Source organism: Phoca vitulina, unplaced genomic scaffold, assembly GCF_004348235.1.
Source record: "Phoca vitulina isolate PV1807 unplaced genomic scaffold, GSC_HSeal_1.0 scaffold1, whole genome shotgun sequence".
In the NCBI taxonomy this organism is placed as follows: Eukaryota; Metazoa; Chordata; class Mammalia; order Carnivora; family Phocidae; genus Phoca; species Phoca vitulina.
The window spans coordinates 66,219,973-66,237,103 of NW_022589704.1; the positions used below are offsets into that span (position 1 = coordinate 66,219,973).

The 17,131-nt window shown below is 38.8% G+C and overlaps 1 protein-coding gene across 3 annotated transcripts in view; it reads left to right on the forward strand.

The window, feature by feature from the left end:
* GRB14 (growth factor receptor bound protein 14) overlaps positions 1-17,131 on the forward strand; it is a 112,099-nt gene that overhangs the window by 76,193 nt on the left and 18,775 nt on the right. For all 3 annotated transcript variants that reach the window (XM_032409246.1, XM_032409247.1, XM_032409249.1), the window contains 3 exons: positions 10,984-11,105; positions 13,051-13,125; positions 16,153-16,290. In XM_032409246.1, coding sequence (XP_032265137.1) covers positions 10,984-11,105; positions 13,051-13,125; positions 16,153-16,290 — 335 coding nt within the window. The remainder of the gene's footprint in view (positions 1-10,983; positions 11,106-13,050; positions 13,126-16,152; positions 16,291-17,131) is intronic.

A 17,131-nucleotide genomic window follows, 5' to 3' on the forward strand; every position in this document is an offset into this window, starting at 1 on the left:
TCTTTCTTTCTTTTTCTTTCTTTCTTTCTTTCTTTCTTTTTTTTTTTTTTACAACAGAGGCACAAGTGTTTTTCCTATTGTCTGGACCTTCAGTGCTGTCTGTAACCTCCCAGCCATCAGAGTTGCGACCACCCTTATCACCAGCACAAATAATCGTGAAGCCGTAGGATATGTGGCATTGGGCTTCCTTCTCTACTTAAACTGACCTGAGCTTCGAGGACGCACGGTGTCCTGGTGGCACACTAAGGCTGGTGGCATAAAATATGAACCTGTGAAGAGTGCTTATAACTAAATCTGCCTCCTGGTGCGACTGATTTTTCCTTCTTAGTGTCTCTATAGCCTGAGTTTGGGTCTTATCATTTCTCTCCTCAGGGATTATTTTAGCCTTGTAACTGGTCCCCTTGCCTCCGGTCATATCAAGGTTATCCATGGGAATGCAGACCTGATTCTTCGTGCGTTAGGGTCCGAGGTCCTTTGCAGGGCTTGTAGCACCTGTGACCTGCCTACCCCTCCTATCTCCAGCCTTGTGTCTCCCCTCTTCCTCCTCTAAGTTTATACATGAAAGAAGTGCCTGTAGTTGCCTGCATACACTACAGTTTCTACGCCTTGGTTTCCTTGCTCATGCCATTAGGATTCTCAGTGAGTTCTTTCTCACCCATCTTTACCTGGCTATGCCTTTTCCAAGGCTTACTTGGAATTTTAGTCAAAAATGGTAGCAAGGTACAACTGCTAGCCATTTCCTAAAAATATTATGAAAACCCTCAACTGTCGAAGCTGACAGCCAGCTAACGTAGTGCCACAGTCTTAGAGGAGAGAGAGAGAGAGAAGCAACTGGAGGCACCCCATGCTCAACCTTATGAAGGAGAGTCGCCCCTTCCATCGGAGAGCAGGTAGGCAGACAGATCTGTCTCTTGTAGGTTCCAAGCAGCTGTTCCTTGAGACAATTAGGATACTTGCTGGCACCACCATTTCTAATACATCCTTTGGGAAATTGCAAATCCTGAAAATAACAGAAGCACCGGGAGTCAGTGATGAGGTGTGTCCTGGGAGGGGATGTTTCCGCAAGTACATGCTAGACTGGGGTGTGGAAAACAAGTGATTTGGCCAAGAAATAGATATAAGGCTGTTCAAGCAGGATTATTTACAATATTAATTAGAAAAATAAAACCTAATGATATAATAATAGTGGGATGTAATAAATTACATACATCCATGGGATATAAGTTATGCAGCTTTTGATCACGTTTTTGGAGTTCTTCCTTTGAAGACTGATGTGGACAGATACAAGATTTTAAAGCTGATTGATTGAAGGTATATATATAAACATATATACAATGTTTCCTAAGTTTTGTGGAAAATATATACAAATACATTCATATAGACCCAGAGAAAAAATAAGAAGGGAATATACTGAAATGTTAAGTCCTAATTCCTGATTGATAGATTTAAAGATGGATTGTGATTGTCCGCTGTTCATGGTTTTCAAATTTCCAATAATGGAAATGTATTATTTTAGAAATCAGAAAAAAGGAAGCAAATGCAATTTTAAAAACTTAAGAGATTTTTAAAGACTTAGACGTCTTCCTGAAGCTCCATGTTGGGCCAAGTACCCATCTTCTGAGCTGTTGTTAACATTTTCTGCAACTATCTTAATAGTGATCATATTATTAAAACTAGACAGTAATTCCATGAGAGATGGAAATCTGTGTATACTTTTTTGTAATCCGGGGTCTAGGACAAATAAATGGTTTTTGAACTAAACTGTACCAAACTGTAAGGTACTTATATTGAGCAGTTCAAAGGATGCATTACAATGTACATAGAAGGAAGAGACTGGGAAAAGAAGCCAAAGAAGCAACATGCCATACCTAGATGGAAATTTGCTCTCAGTCTTTAAAGGATGCATTAGGTAACTTAGGATTTATGGAAGGGGTTTCTAAACTCTTTGAGTATTTATCAATCAGCTTGAGGTGATGTGTATGCAAATACTTTGCGGAAAAGTAAGGATTTCTATGAATACAAGTTGTGATCGGTGAGTCTGAGTTAATATGAAGACTACTTCAGTTTGTTGAAGAATGATCTGCAAGGCCTTTACACCCATCAAGCTAGTGTCAAGATTTTCCTATTAATTGCACTTAGGGAGCTGAATATGGTGCTAACAATTTTTCCAGGTGAGCTCGCTGGTATTAGATAGTTTTCTTAGGTTAAGGAACCTTTCAGAATTGAGCCCTATTTTTATCCTTTGCTTCTCCAGTTTTTGTTTTGCTTGGTCAGAGGCTGTTCATTTTTATCTGAAAATAAGATTGACAAAATGTATGTAGTTTCTGCCTCGCCCAGAGAAGTACAAGGACCATTTGTCTCCTGGAGTTTCCTGTAACAAAGGTATACAAAGAATTGTTTTCTGGGCGAATTAGAGGTAAAAGCCACTTTTGTTTCTTCTCTTATCAAGTGATGAGAAGAGTAGGGACTCAGGTTTCTATTTAAGCCCCACGCTGTACTTTCAGTAGATTCAGCGAAGAAATCCAGGCAGAAGGTCACAGGTGAACACTTTCCATTCTGGGAGGATTGAGGGTTTTTAAAAGACTTTGAAGTGAAATCAACAGTTTCAGAAGAAACTTCTTTCCTCTTTTCTCCTTCTCTCTCACTCTCTTTTTTTTTTTTTTTAAGAAAAAGTTTCTGGAAATTAAACAGAAAACAGAATTACATGTAGTTATTATTTGGTCATATTTCACTGCATTGCTATGACACTTCACGCTGGTCTGTCAGAAACAAAGATAAAACTTCAAGTGACATGATAAAACTTTTAGTTTTAAGAAAGCTTTTCTTTACTCCTTTGGAGGGTTTTCCCCCTTTTTTCTCCTTTTTGGATACGGTTTTGAAGTGATTTAGGAGGGCTTCTCTCCTCTTTTTCTGCCTACATAGAAGTGGCATACAGTCGTTGTCATTCACTTTCCAATGCCTGACAAATACTGCAGAATGTTTTCTACGTAGACTTGTCTCTGTAAAGTTTTGATAGTATATTTTAATATAGTATTTTATGAAGTCTTAAAAATAAGGTCTTTAAAAGAATCATGATGAATTTCTGAGAAAGGTACCTAGGGTCATTTATCACATGGTAATCCAGAAAGTATTTGAACTCATTCTGGGTGACAGTTCTTAGTATCATTGTTTTTGAGTATTGCAGCAGGGAGCCCCCAGTTACAGAATTAATTTGTTTCTTTTTGACGTTTAAAACATGTATTATAAGTTACTTAGTAGGATCATTAGTTGGTTAATATCCACTTGGTTTTAGAATGACACTGAAGAGGAAGAATCAATAGAAAGTTAATTAGAAGCCGTCTAGACTAGTATTTTTTTTGTTTTTCCCCCATTCTCATGTCTCGGTGATGATGTCCCAGGCCTAGCCTAAGCAAAACAAAGCTGGTCTTCAGCAACTTTTCATCTCCCTTTACGCATTCTTCTTTTCCTCTCTAAGTTATCCGTCTAGGCATCTTCTATCTTCATGTTGAACTCTTCCCTATTAAGGTCTGTATTTAGTTAGTTACCTTTAAAAAAAGAAACCAGGGGGCGCCTGTGTGGCTCAGTCGTTAAACGTCTGTCTTAGGCTCAGGTCATGATCCCAGGGTTCTGGGATCGAGCCCCGCATCGGGCTCCCTGCTTGGCGGGGAGCCTGCTTCTCCCTCTCCCCGTTTGTGTTCCCTCTCTCACTGTCTCTCTCTCTGTCAAATAAATAAATAAAATCTTAAAAAAAAAAAAAGAAAGAAAGAAAGAAACCAGGAATTTTCTGCAAGACGTGATTAACTGATAATCAATCATGCCTTTTAGGGTTATTTGGATTATTGTAACATTAATCCTTTAATATAATGAGACTTAATTGGGGGATAGTATATGACAGTACATCCAAATTGGGATAGTAATGTATACATTTGATAAGATTATTAATATAATATAATTTTGAAAAGCCAGATTCTGTGATAAGGAAGTTGTAGCTCCATTACTACAGGAGTATATGAGGCGAGAACCTGCAGCTGCATCTGATCCTCTGGACTTTGCTCTTTTACTTCCTTATATGTTATCTGAATTTTCACTAGAATATCCAGAAATCATCTTTGAAGGAATGAAAAATATGTCTTCTGCTTTCTCACATACTCTAGTTAGTCTAGCTTTCTTTGAAGAAATTTTTCTCCTTAAGATTACCAGGATATTTTCCCCATGCTAGTTATGTGTTATTTAGACATTCAGTACTACAGTTCTGTGAAATTTTCTGTGAATATTGTACATTATCTTTCCGTTCTAGATTGCTGTGCTGGGATTTGTTTGCATGTAGACTGCCGCTTGGTTGGTGATCACAGAAGTGCTTTTCATTATACATTTGTCCTAACTGTTCAAATACAGCTTGGTTTTTCTGCCCTTTTTTGTTTTATTTCCTTTTTTGGTGCAGCCCAAATTCAAGTGATTTATGTTACTTTCATTTGAGATTAAGATTGATATGATTTAAAATACTGCCCATTATTTTTGTTCCCCTTACACTCAAAATGTGGTTGTTTATTTTCACTTAATTAGCAAATATTTATTGAACACATTTCAAAATAAAAGAATTTGAAGCAGTTGAAACGTAAGAGCTGCAGGAACATGAGAGAGGATTTTAGTTGATATGGAAAGAATGAGCAGGATATAAATAGGCTCGGCAGAGGCAGCAGGGGATGCCCCTCCAGTGGGAGCTGTGGGGGAGGCAGAGGCTGCAGGGGATGCCCCTCCAGTGGGAGCTGTGGGGGAGGCAGAGGCTGCAGGGGATGCCCCTCCAGTGGGAGCTGTGGGGGGAGACAGAGGCGGCAGGGGATGCCCCTCCAGTGGAAGCTGTGGGGGAGGCAGAGGCTGCAGGGGATGCCCCCTCAGTGGGAGCTGTGGTGGGGGGGGAGGCAGAGGCAGCAGGGGATGCCCCTCCAGTGGGAGCTGTGGGGGAGGCAGAGGCGGCAGGGGATGCCCCTCCAGTGGGAGCTGTGGGGGGAGGCAGAGGCAGCAGGGGATGCCCCTCCAGTGGGAGCTGTGGGGGGGGGGAGGCAGAGGCAGTGCTTGCAGACGAACAGCATCGACGTGGGATCAGACATGCGGATGCTGTTCAAATCTGAGATGTTCGCTCTTCTGAACTTCAGGTTCCTTTTCTGTAAGATGGAACTATAACTTGCTCATTAGACAGTGTTATTGCTTTACCACAGACCTGGTGGCTTCAAACAACAGAAATGTAATCTGTAGCAGTTCTGGAGGTGAGAAGTCCAAAATTTAGGTCACTGGGCTGCACTCAAGATGACGGCAGGCTCTTTCTGGGGCTTTAGAAGGACTCCATTCCTTGCCTCTTCCAGCTTCTGGTGGTTACCGTCATTCCTGGGTTGTGTCCGAGTCACTTGAGTCTCTCTCTGTGGTCACATTGCCCTTTCCTCTTCTGTCTGGGTCACATCTCTTTCTGTCTCTGTCTTATAAAGGTCCTTGTAATTGGATTTAGAGCCTACCTGGATAATTCAGGATAATCTCTTCTCTCAGTATCTTTAAGTTAATGACACCTGCAAAGACTTTGCCATATTAAGGCAACATTTATAGGTTCCAGATGTCTTTGGGGCCATTATTTAGCCTACTGAAAATATTATAAGAATTAAAGCACACCTCGGTGGTTCAGTGGGTTAAGCGTCTGCCTTCGGATCCTAGGATTCTGGGATCGAGCCCCACATCAGGCTCCTTGCTCAGTGGGGAGCCTGCTTCTCCCTCTGCCCCTCCCCCTCTCGTGCTCTCTTTCTCAAATAAATAAAATCTTTAAAAATATTATAAGAATCAAATATAGCAATGAAAAAGGTCTCAGATGGAGACTTGCAGAGATGTAACTACTTTTATTTCAATAACTTAAATAATTTTTGATTCTCATTCTCTTGCCTTATTGACAGCAGATAGTTTAATCTTCTATTATTTGTTTTTTTATGGATTCTTCTCGGTGTTGTTGGGGTAAATAATAAATTCAGGTTTTATAAATGAGTTACATACAGGTTTAAATATTCTCAATTGAAGGTTTAGACCTACTTTCACTTCTGCAACATGCTGGTGAGGCATTAAGTCCCAGGACGGGTGTTTGCCTAACCCTTGTCCAGCTCTTCATGTTCTGGAAACTCTTGTTCCTCTCAAATTTATTTGAGTACCACAAAGCCACTTAAAGTTCATGCTCTTCTCTTAGCTCTTCCATGTTCCTGATGGGGATGTGGTACTGTTGCCGTGCTCTTTCTCCATAATGGGATGCTATGGACTCATCTGCCTCGATGTTGCCCTCAGTTATGGCTTCTCCATCATGCTAGATGTAGGGTTTCTACTGGAAGCTGGATGTCTCCTAAGGCTATCCTCTGGTTTGAGCCACATAGCATCATTAAACTTATCTGGTGTTTTATCACCATCAACTCGTCACCCTGAAAGCATTCTCATTCTGGAAGGGGATAGGATACAGTGTCTCTTGGGCCTACACTGTCCATTTTTTCTAGCTCAATCTCTATTCCATCTTTTCCTCCACCAACCTCTTAACTGCAGCAACTTTCTCAGAAGACAGAAGGTGGGTCCCTATATAAGGCAATCAAGGATTGGCTAGGCATGATTCTCCCCAAGCACTTATATCTGTCAGAGATTGATAAAGTCTATTGTGAAGCTCAAAAGTAAATAAAATGCATTTCTGTAATTTTTTTTTCTCTCTGCATAGCATATCTTGAGGGCAGAACATAGGATTCTTTAGTGGTAGAGAGAGGTAATGGGTACAAAGAAACACAGGTTGGTAAAACAAGCAAACATCTTGCTTACTGCCTTGAAATTGTCTTCCTCTGCAGTTAAAAAAAATGTGGATATCATGCTTGGGATATAGTATGTTGAATGTGAAACTATGTTTCATAAGCCTGAAAATACCAGCTGGTTTGTGTGAGAAGTAGACAAAAGTAAGAATAGAGAGATTGTCAGGGAGGTGACTTGCTGCTGGATATCTCAGTAACCGTTTACTCTCCCCAACCCACTTCTCTTACAGTTTTTCTTTTTTTTTTTTTCCTCTATTTATTTATTTCCATGATTCATTATTTGTGTATAACACCCAGTGCTCCATTCAATACGTGCCCTCTTTAATACCCATCACCAGGCTAACCCATCCACCCACCCCTGTCCCCTCTAGAACCCTCAGTTTGTTTCTCAGAGTCCATAGTCTCTCATGGTTCGTCTCCCCCTCCAATGTCCCCCCCTTTATTTTTCCCTTCCTACTATCTTCTTCTTTTTTTTTTTTTTTAACATATAATGTATTATTTGTTTCAGAGGTTACAGGTCTGTGATTCATCAGTCTTACACAATTCACAGCGCTCACCATAGCACATACCCTCCCCAATGTCTGTCACCCACCACCCCATCCCTCCCATGCCCCACCACTCCAGCAACCCTGTTTGTTTCCTGAGATTAAGAATTTTCTTACAGTTTTTCAAACTCATTAATAGTAGCACAATCCTTCCAACAGCTTGGGTGGAGAACTTGGTGTCTCCCTTAACTACCCTCTCTCTTCCTCTTCGTGTCCGATTGGTCAGCAGATCCTGTTGGCCCCACCTTCAGAGTATATCCAGATTCTGCCTGCTTCCTACATTTCCACTGCTACTGCTCTAATCCAAGCCATGTCATCTCTCCTCTCATTAATTGCAATATTCTACCAAATGGTCTTCCTGCTTCCACCCTTACACCTTTTAAAATCAGTTCTCCACAGCCAGTGTGATCGGATGAAAATATAAATCAGTTCGTGTTATTTCTCTGTTCAAAATGACTTCTCATCTGACTCCAAGGAAATGCCAGAACCTCACTATGAACTGAAGGGCTTTCTCCAGTCCTCCCAGCTCATCACCATTGCTTCTCTAACCTCTCCTAGTACTTGCCCCTTTGCTCACTCAGCTTCGGCCACATTAACCTCCTTGTGGTACTTCAAACATAGAGCCTTGCTCTTGCCTCAGAGGCTTTGTTCTTGTTCTTCCTGTTGGGGTCTGCTTGGCTCACGCCCCCTTCTCCTTTGGGTCTTTGTTCAAACATTACCTTCTCAACGAGACCTATTCTGGCAAGCTGTTGAAAATGAATTCTTTTCCCCTACGGCCTCCTCTCTCCCTGTGCCCTGCTCTGTTTTTCTTTGTTGTGTTTATCACTGCCTATTAAGATTTACATTTTATTTATAGTCCATGTCTTCCCATTAGAGTGAAAGCTCCCTGAGGCAGTGACTTCTGACTGTTTTATGCACTACAAAATTCCAAGCCCCAGGATGAATGTCTGACACATGGTAGGCCTTCAGTAAATATTTGTCGAATGGATGAATGATTAGTATAACTGCCAGACTACATGGATGTATCCCACAGCAAGTTGGGAGTAGAAAGTATTTTGAGCAAGGGTCACATTGACACACATGTTCTATTAGGTTTGCTCTGGTATCAATGTTCAGGTTGGATTGGAAGAAAGAGAAACTAGAAGTTTGGAGATTAGTTAAGAAAAAGTGAAGGTCTAAATTGGAATTGTGACAATGTGAGGGGTTGTTGAGAGACATTTGGAGGGAAAATCCCTGGTATCTGGGTATAGTGGAAGTGGAGCATAGAGGAGTGGCTATAAAGATGCAATGGAGATAGGAGAATTTAGGAAAAAGCAGTTTGAGAGAGAAAAGGGAAGATGACTTTGTTTTCAGGTTTATTTTTCATTTTGATAAAATGGACATAACTCAGAATTTACCAGTTTTAAGGGTATAATTCATTGGCATTATGTACATTCATACTGTTGTACAACCATCACCACTACCCATCTCCAGAACATCTTTATCTTCTCATAGTGAAACTCTGAGCCCATTAAACAATAACTCCTTGCTCCCCAGTCCCTGCAACCCCCATTCTACTTTCTGTCTCTACGAATTTGTCTATTCCAGGTATCACATATAAAAGGAATCCTACAATATCGGTTCTTATGTCTTCTTATTTTACATATGATATCTTTAAGGTCCATCTGTGTTGTAGCATGTGTCAGAATTTCATTCCTTTTTAAGGCTAAATATTCCATTGTATGTGTGTCCTACATGTTGTTTGTCCATTCATCTTGATGGTGGACACTAGGTGTTTCTACCTGTCATGAATAATGCTACTATGAACATTGGTATACAAACATCTGTTCTAGTCTCTGCTTTCGTTTCTTTTGGTTATATGCTCAGGATTGGCATTGCTGGAATTGTTTAATATTTTGGGGGAACCACCATACTGACTTTGGATTTAGACAAACTGTTTGAGGTGGTGGAAAGTCTAACAGTTGGGACTAGAGCATGAGTAAAATCAACTGTAGCCAGCGATTTCATCTCAAGGAACTCAACAGACGGGATGGCTGAAGGAGAGTGAATTAGCTTAAGAAAGGGAAAGAAAAGATTTTAGCTAAGGATTGCATCTTAGGAGGGAGGAGGAGCTATGCGAGCTCGTCAGTGAGACAGAAAAAGAGCAATTGGAGTTAGAAACAGAACCCAGAGTGTTGATGCACACTTAGCTCAAACTCATCCATATTCATTGAGAACTCTTTCAGATGAATAAGCTTCTATTTAAGTATGACATTACTTTCAAGGGTTCGGGTGTTGTAAGTCACAGATCACTACTGAGTGTTGAATGTTTGAGACACAGATACTTTTCAAAAAGGTCCTAGAAGTACCTAAAAAAAGCAGAGGATTTCTATATTCCTTAGTTGGCTGTTCTTCACTTCCTGTTTTGCATTAGTAATTTCACAGTAACTTTTCTTTAACCTTTTATTGAAATATGATATACCTTAAGAAAAGTGAACAAGCCATATGTGGACAACTCAGTGAACTCTCAGATGTTGCATAAACTTGGATATCCAATACCCAGAACAAAACAGTATCTCCCACACCCAGTTGTTCCCCTCATGCCCCTGCTCCCTCACCCACTCTCCCCATTATCTTGATTTCTAACACCATAGATTTATTTTACCTGTGTTGAACTTTATGTAAGTGTAAGCATGTAGTATGTACTCTTTGTGCCTGACTTCTTTCATTTAATATCATGTTTGTGAAATTCACCCATACAGTTGTGTGTTGTTGTAGTATGTATTCCACTACTTATTACACTGTTTACACTATTCATTCATTCTTGTGTTGATTGGCATTTGGGTAGTTTCCAGTTTGGGGCTATTATGAATAGCACTACTATGGACATCAAGTTTCTTATTAAAATGGGAACTTTGCATGTTATGTTCCCCTCTGTAAAGTTGTTTTTGCTTATTTCATTTAAGTACCTTTCCTCCCAAGCGCCTTTCTAGACTACCTAAAATATATTTGCCTGAACATTAGTTTTGAAAGGATAAAGTGCCACAAGATATTAGGTTTCTTCAAAATTGTATGTTCTTGCATAAAAATTTTTCCTTTTAAAGCATTTAATTTTTCTGAACTATCCAGACTATGTATCTTAAATGCATTTTGAACCTGTCAAAATTTTTCATCTCTTAATGGGGTGAATTGTTCCACTTTGAGGCAAATATTTTAATTTTGGCATCATGACGAATTGGAGAAAAAAGAATAGCTCCCTCATCCTTAATGCAGATTTATTATCAAACTTAATTATAATTTACATAACGATAAAAGGAATTGGCAATTAGCAAAAAGTGCATTGTGATATTTTGTCATTTTTCTCCTCAGGTTACAGTCTGCTTTGGTATAAAAAAAATCAACATTATTAATTCAAAATTGCTAAAATAGTATCAATCTGGCTATTCTAGACTTGAGTTGAAATTTGCTATATTTAATAAAGATACATACATAATATGATTTATAAATTTGTATGGGTACATGTGTCCATATATATTTCTTTCTACCTACATGTTTGTCTGTCTTTTCTCTCTATTCATTTGTCCATCCATCCATCCATCCATCTATCCATCATTCTGTTGACATACTCACGGAAACATTCCTTACAGAAAGAACAATGGAAGACCATGAGCTGGTGATTGAAGTGCTATCTAACTGGGGAATGGAAGAAGAAAATAAACTATACTTTAGAAAAAATTATGCCAAATATGAATTCTTTAAAAACCCAATGGTAAGTGAAATCCCCATTAATAGTTATGGGAAATAAATGAATTCATTAAATGTTATTTTACTTTATGTGAAGAAAAGAGTCACCATAAATCAAATACAATTCTCTATTCGGTAAATTGTAGGTAAAAATTCTGTTCCGTGAACATCATAGTTACATTTCTTCGTACTCTAACAATGATTAGTTAGCATTATCACAGAAATTCAGATTAACCATTTTGGGGAGCTATTTCTTCTTTTTCTTTTTTTTTTTAAATTTCTTCTTGTCTATTTTTTTTAATTCTTTTTTTTTATTATGTTATGTGATAGACATTGGGGGGGTATGTGCTATGGTGAGCACTGTGAATTGTGTAAGACTGTTGAATCACAGAACTTTTTCTTGCTTTTTAAGAAAAAGAAGATAGATACATTTAATTTGGGGAATCATTTATTAGATATCCTTAAGCAGCTCCAAAATATTATAGTTTAACACTTTTCATAGAATTTAGGAAATTTAAGTAAGAAAATTTCTAAAGTAAAAACAGATTGATGATTGTTGGGAGTGCTATAGCTTAGCCAAAAATTTCAGATTGACATGAATCTTGCTGTTCCAAAATATTTTTTCAGTGCAGTAATGACTGAGCTAAGTAGAAATGAGTTAAAGACCAGAGCATTATCTAATAAATACTACTTTCATGATAGTTCTCTTTAAAAGAAAAGAAATATGTGTCACATTCTAGTGAAGATCTAGGGATCTGGAAAAGTCAGAATAGCCTCTGGGCTCGTTATTTTAAATTGTTTTTGTCTCTGCAGCTGTAACATATTTTTACATGAAGTTTTGGATAATTGGATTGAAATGATCCTTTATGAAAAATATATGATACATACTATAATAGAATATTTTCAAACCCTGAAAGACCTCTTACGTTCTCTTTTATTTGAACCTATTAATAAAAACATAATGGGATGACCTTTGACAAAGAAAATAAAAGAGTCCTAATAAAAATCAAATAGAATTAGAATTTGAAGGGAAACTATTTTCTTGTTGTTAATCTTTGTTAAAAGCAAGAATTTAAAAGTATAGTTAAAGGCATATGGTTTTAGTGCTTGTTTTTGGTTATATTTTATTATTATTATTATTTGAACAAGGCTGTACACTCATTTTGTAGACCTAGAGCTGTGGTTCTCAACTGGGGGCGATTTGATAATGTCTGGAGACATTTTTGCTTGTCATTCCGGGGGTGGAGGGACAGGGGGGCTGCTAGTAGATAGAGGCCAGGAATGCTGTAACTAATACTGACCACAGTATTAGACCAAATGGTAATAGAACCGTCGTAAAACCCCATCCTTGGAGGAAGTATAGTAGTCTATATTTTCCCAAACGTGTCTGATCATAAAAATTACCTGGGGGAGGAGAGAGGACCCAGACCTACTGAATCAGACACTCCAGGAACCAGGCTTGGGAATTCCTATTTTAAACAACTGCCCTAGGTGAATTTTATGATTGAATGACATTGAAAAGGACCTGACTTTTAGTTCCCTGGCCCTACAAGTCCTGGTTCCTTTACGTGTGGCTATGACCTTGGGTATACCCCTTACTTCTAGGATCCTTGACTTTGTGACATGGAGTCGATGGTCCTTTATCACCTGCCAGAGTGCCCACAGGGCTCAGGGAAGACATAGGGGAACAAGCACGCTGTCATCCTGAGGGCAGTGTTTTGAACTTGACGAATGTGGTGCTCTCTGCATCCGCATTATCTGAGGGTGCTTGCTAATTTTGGGGCCCTACTCCTACCTTCTCATTAAGATACCTGAACGTAGAGTCCAGGGATTGGCATTTTGAGAAGGACTTTAGGTGAATTTTCAACACACTGATTTAAAGAACTTTTGCTCGAGCTTACTGTATTGGTCATAATTGAATCTTTTCTAACATGGCTTTTGAAATAATATAACCTGTATCTTTTCGTCAGTATTTTTTTCCAGAGCATATGGTGTCTTTTGCAACTGAAACCAATGGTGAAATATCCCCCACACAGATTTTGCAGGTAAAATATATTTCCATTAAAGTATGTAAGTAACAGTGTAATAAAGGGAAGCTTTAAGGTCCATATTTTTACATGCCCAGATTTTGAAATGTTATACCTCGATGGATGAATTTTTGCTGGAGGTGAACCTGAAAGAAAAGAAAGAATAGGGAAGAAAAGAACAAAACCTGAAAAAAGAAGTCCCTAAATCAGGAAAGGCTCCTAACACCAGTATTCTTTCTAGTTTTGGCCAATTGTCAAAGGATTTTCAGTGTTTAAAAAATGTGTTCAAAAAATGTGTATCATGAAAGGAAACTTGGAGAATTTTGCTCTGTGATGTGTTTAAAGACTATGTTAGCCTTTTTGAAAAATCAAAATCCCCAGTAAGTTGTAGACATTTTGCTAACAGATATTTAGTATTAACCTTTATAACAAATGCTCCCAATCCTATTTGTGATAAAATATTTAGCAACTAAGTGAAAGGAGAAAAAAAGATATAAAAAATATATATTTTGTACATTGACGTGTCATTAGCTATGTTGGATACTTGAGCAGAATTCTGAAATGTCTTAGCTGAATTAAGAATACTAGTTATTTAATTAAAAATCACCTTAGTTTTGCATCTTTGGGGCTCATTCTTTCCAAACTGGCAGTGGCTTTATGTGATCATTTTTAAAAGATATTTTCATTACAATAAAAGGATGATTTTCATTATTTTATTTTTTGTAGATCAGTAGATTTCACATCAGAAGCTCCGCAGTTGTTAACAGGTTAATGTTCAGCAATGTCTTTATAATGGTTACTGTTTGATCTAAGCCTGCGGATATGGTCATACCCATTCAGTATTCTCTGATCTTTAAAGAAGACAGCTTTTAATATTTCCTATATAGATACTACTTTAAATATATTGGTATTTAAACATATAGGTAAATACATCGGGTGGTACGGATCTGTTTTCTATGGGCTTTTTAATAGGTTATATTTCATTTTTGCTCTTCATAATATTTTAGCAATATGATTAGTCTCAAGAGATTTTCCTAAAAGTGTCTTCTGTGCTACCGGGTTTCGCAGATACCCCATCAGAATACTAGGCTGAATGGCAGGGGCAGCAGCAGCTGTGCGTGAGGACCCCCCGGCTCCCAGGCCCTCTCAGTGCCTCACCACTGGATTGTGACAGGGTGGTGGGTTGGAGTTTTTATTGCACCTCCTTCCCCCAGTTCTCCTCTAATATAGTTATATTACTTTAATGTGAAATTACAAAAACAAGAAAAATCATAGCTTTGGAATCAGATATCCCTGCATGTGCCTCTGACCTTTTCTCTCCACTGAGGCAATGTTTCCACTTTTTAAAATGTTTCTTCTCTTTCTAGTATGACCTCTGTGACTCCCTTTTTAAAATTTAATTGGTTTGGTTTAATAACTTGGAAAGCACTCAAACTAAAAAACCTACTTGCCTGTTTTGCATGTCAATTAATTAACTGTGGCTCATTACGTTAAAAAAATTTTAATAATTTACTTAAAAACATACATATCTCTTCTCAGCATTTCCCTGAGTAGCCTTTTAAAATATGTCACATCATTTTAGGTAGTAATTTCTCTTACTTTCAGTTTTTCCATTTTGCATTTGTTTATTCATAGGGATTTCTGTTTTCTTCTTTTAATGAGATGCTAATGCATTTCCACTGTCTTATTAAGGATGCTGAGTACAACCACTCATACAGAGCTATTCCTTTTCATTCTCATTTTCCTGACCAGCACATGCCTACTGTCTCAGTTCATTATTACTTTGTAACAAACTATTCCAAACCTTAATGGCTTAAGTACCCACTCACATTTTGCCAGCAATTTTGTGGGTCAGGAATTCGGAGAGGGTTTAGCTGGGTGGGTCATCTCTGAGGCACATTGACTCTCTGGGGGTTGAGGATCCCCTTTTAAGATGGCTTTTCACTATGTGTCCCTGCTACCCCTGGACCTCTCTTCTCTCCACATGGGGTCTCCATCCTCACGGGCTTTAATAGTGCATTGGCCTTCTCACAGCAGAGCTGTCTCAGGGTAGTCACATTTCTTATGGGACCGCTAGCTTCCAGGAGTTAACTAGTGGAGGCCATCAGGCTAGTTAAGGACTAGAACTAGAATGAGCTGACTGTCACTTCTGCCATATCCTATTGGTTAAAGAGTCATAATAAGCCTTGCCCAGATTCAAAGGGGGTAGAGAAACAGACTCCAGCTCTTCATGGTTAGGTGGCAAGGTCACCTTGCAGAAGAGTATGTGGGGTGGGAGATAGTGTTGCGGTTCTTTTGGAAAACACAAGGTGCCATAGCCACCCCCCACTGAGCCCCACAGAGGACAAAGAAAAGATTGTTTGCTTTACCTCATCAAGGAGGTGAACTCGGCTCAACTTTCTTCTTTTTTTTTTTTTTTTTTAAAGATTTTTTATTTATTTATTTGCGAGAGAGAATGAGACAGAGAGAGAGAGAGAATGAGAGGGGAGAGGATCAGAGGGAGAAGCAGACTCCCTGCTGAGCAGGGAGCCCGATGCGGGACTCGATTCCGGGACTCCAGGATCATGACCTGAGCCGAAGGCAGTCACTTAACCAACTGAGCCACCCAGGCGCCCCGTCGGCTCAACTTTCTAAACAATTGAATAATTGAAGTCAAGATCATGGTCTTTTACTTATACTGTAATGAAGTTGATAAGTGCCCAGGGAAAATCATAGAAAAGGATGAAAAGTATCAGGACTTAACTCTTAGATGAAATCTAGCTTTCCAAATAGACATTCAAATAACTTATCATTTTGGTGTTTGGCTAAGTCCTGACCGCTTAGAATGTATATTTTGTGAACAGATTTTCATTTGGAACTTGCCTCCGGTTATCGAAAGACTGATTTATTTTCTGTTGTATTTATATTGCCATGCCTGTAATGATACGTTTAAGTGGTGTTGACACTGTTAGAGTTTACATGTCTATATTTGAAATCTTAGGTTACTATAAGGCTACAGTATTATCGATTCAGAAACAGCATGAGGATGTCTAACTTTTCTTGCAGATGTTTCTGAGTTCAAGCACATACCCTGAAATCCATGGCTTCTTACATGCAAAAGAGCAGGGAAAGAAGTCCTGGAAAAAGATTTACTTCCTTCTAAGAAGATCTGGTTTATATTTTTCTACTAAAGGGACATCAAAGGTAATTGAAATGTCCATGATGTGTTATGAATTATAAGTGAAAGTGGGTTTTACTTTGTTTTTATTAGTATATTACTGGATATCAGGAGTTGGTACATTGATTTTAGATCCCAAACATTTGCCATAATCTGTTTAAAAACTGACTATTCAGCTTTGTTCCCCACTAATTCCAACATACATCCTGTGATAGAATCTATAGACGCTCTTATTTCGGGACCACATACTGTGCTCATTTCTTCTCCACTCCGAATTCACCTCCTCTTCCTTACCCTCGGTTGCAGATTGTGAGGTCTGGCACACGGTCTCCTCTTTTCACCCCAGGTCATCCTGCTGATCTTGCCCGCTTCTGAACTCCTGTTTTTGCTGATGCAGTTAGTAACACTCAGCTGAGTCTGTAATTGCTCTTTAATTCCTTTGTGTGTGTGGTAGTTTTATCTCCTTAGCTAGATTATACGTTCCTTAAAGGGAGTTAGTTATATTATGACCAGGGGTGGATGCATGCGTTCATTTGTGTGCTGGAGTGCATATACTTGTGCATACAGTCACATAGACACACTTGTGCAGATGCTCCCACACACCATCACTCGCCCATGTCATTCCCACCGTGCTCAGCACCGTGTTGTCTGTGTGTCTGTGTGGTCTAGTGTGTCAACTACGCCGTGTTTTATAAGTGCTGACGTTTTATGCAAAGCATTGATCTCTTTCAAGTAAAACTACTTTTGAGAGTTTTCATGGGTGGCTATTTTAATTCTGTTTTCATGCATCTGTTGTTGTCAAACAACATTGTTAATTCTTTGTGGGTAATCTGTCATTTTTCTCTGGAGGTTTTTCAAATATTATGA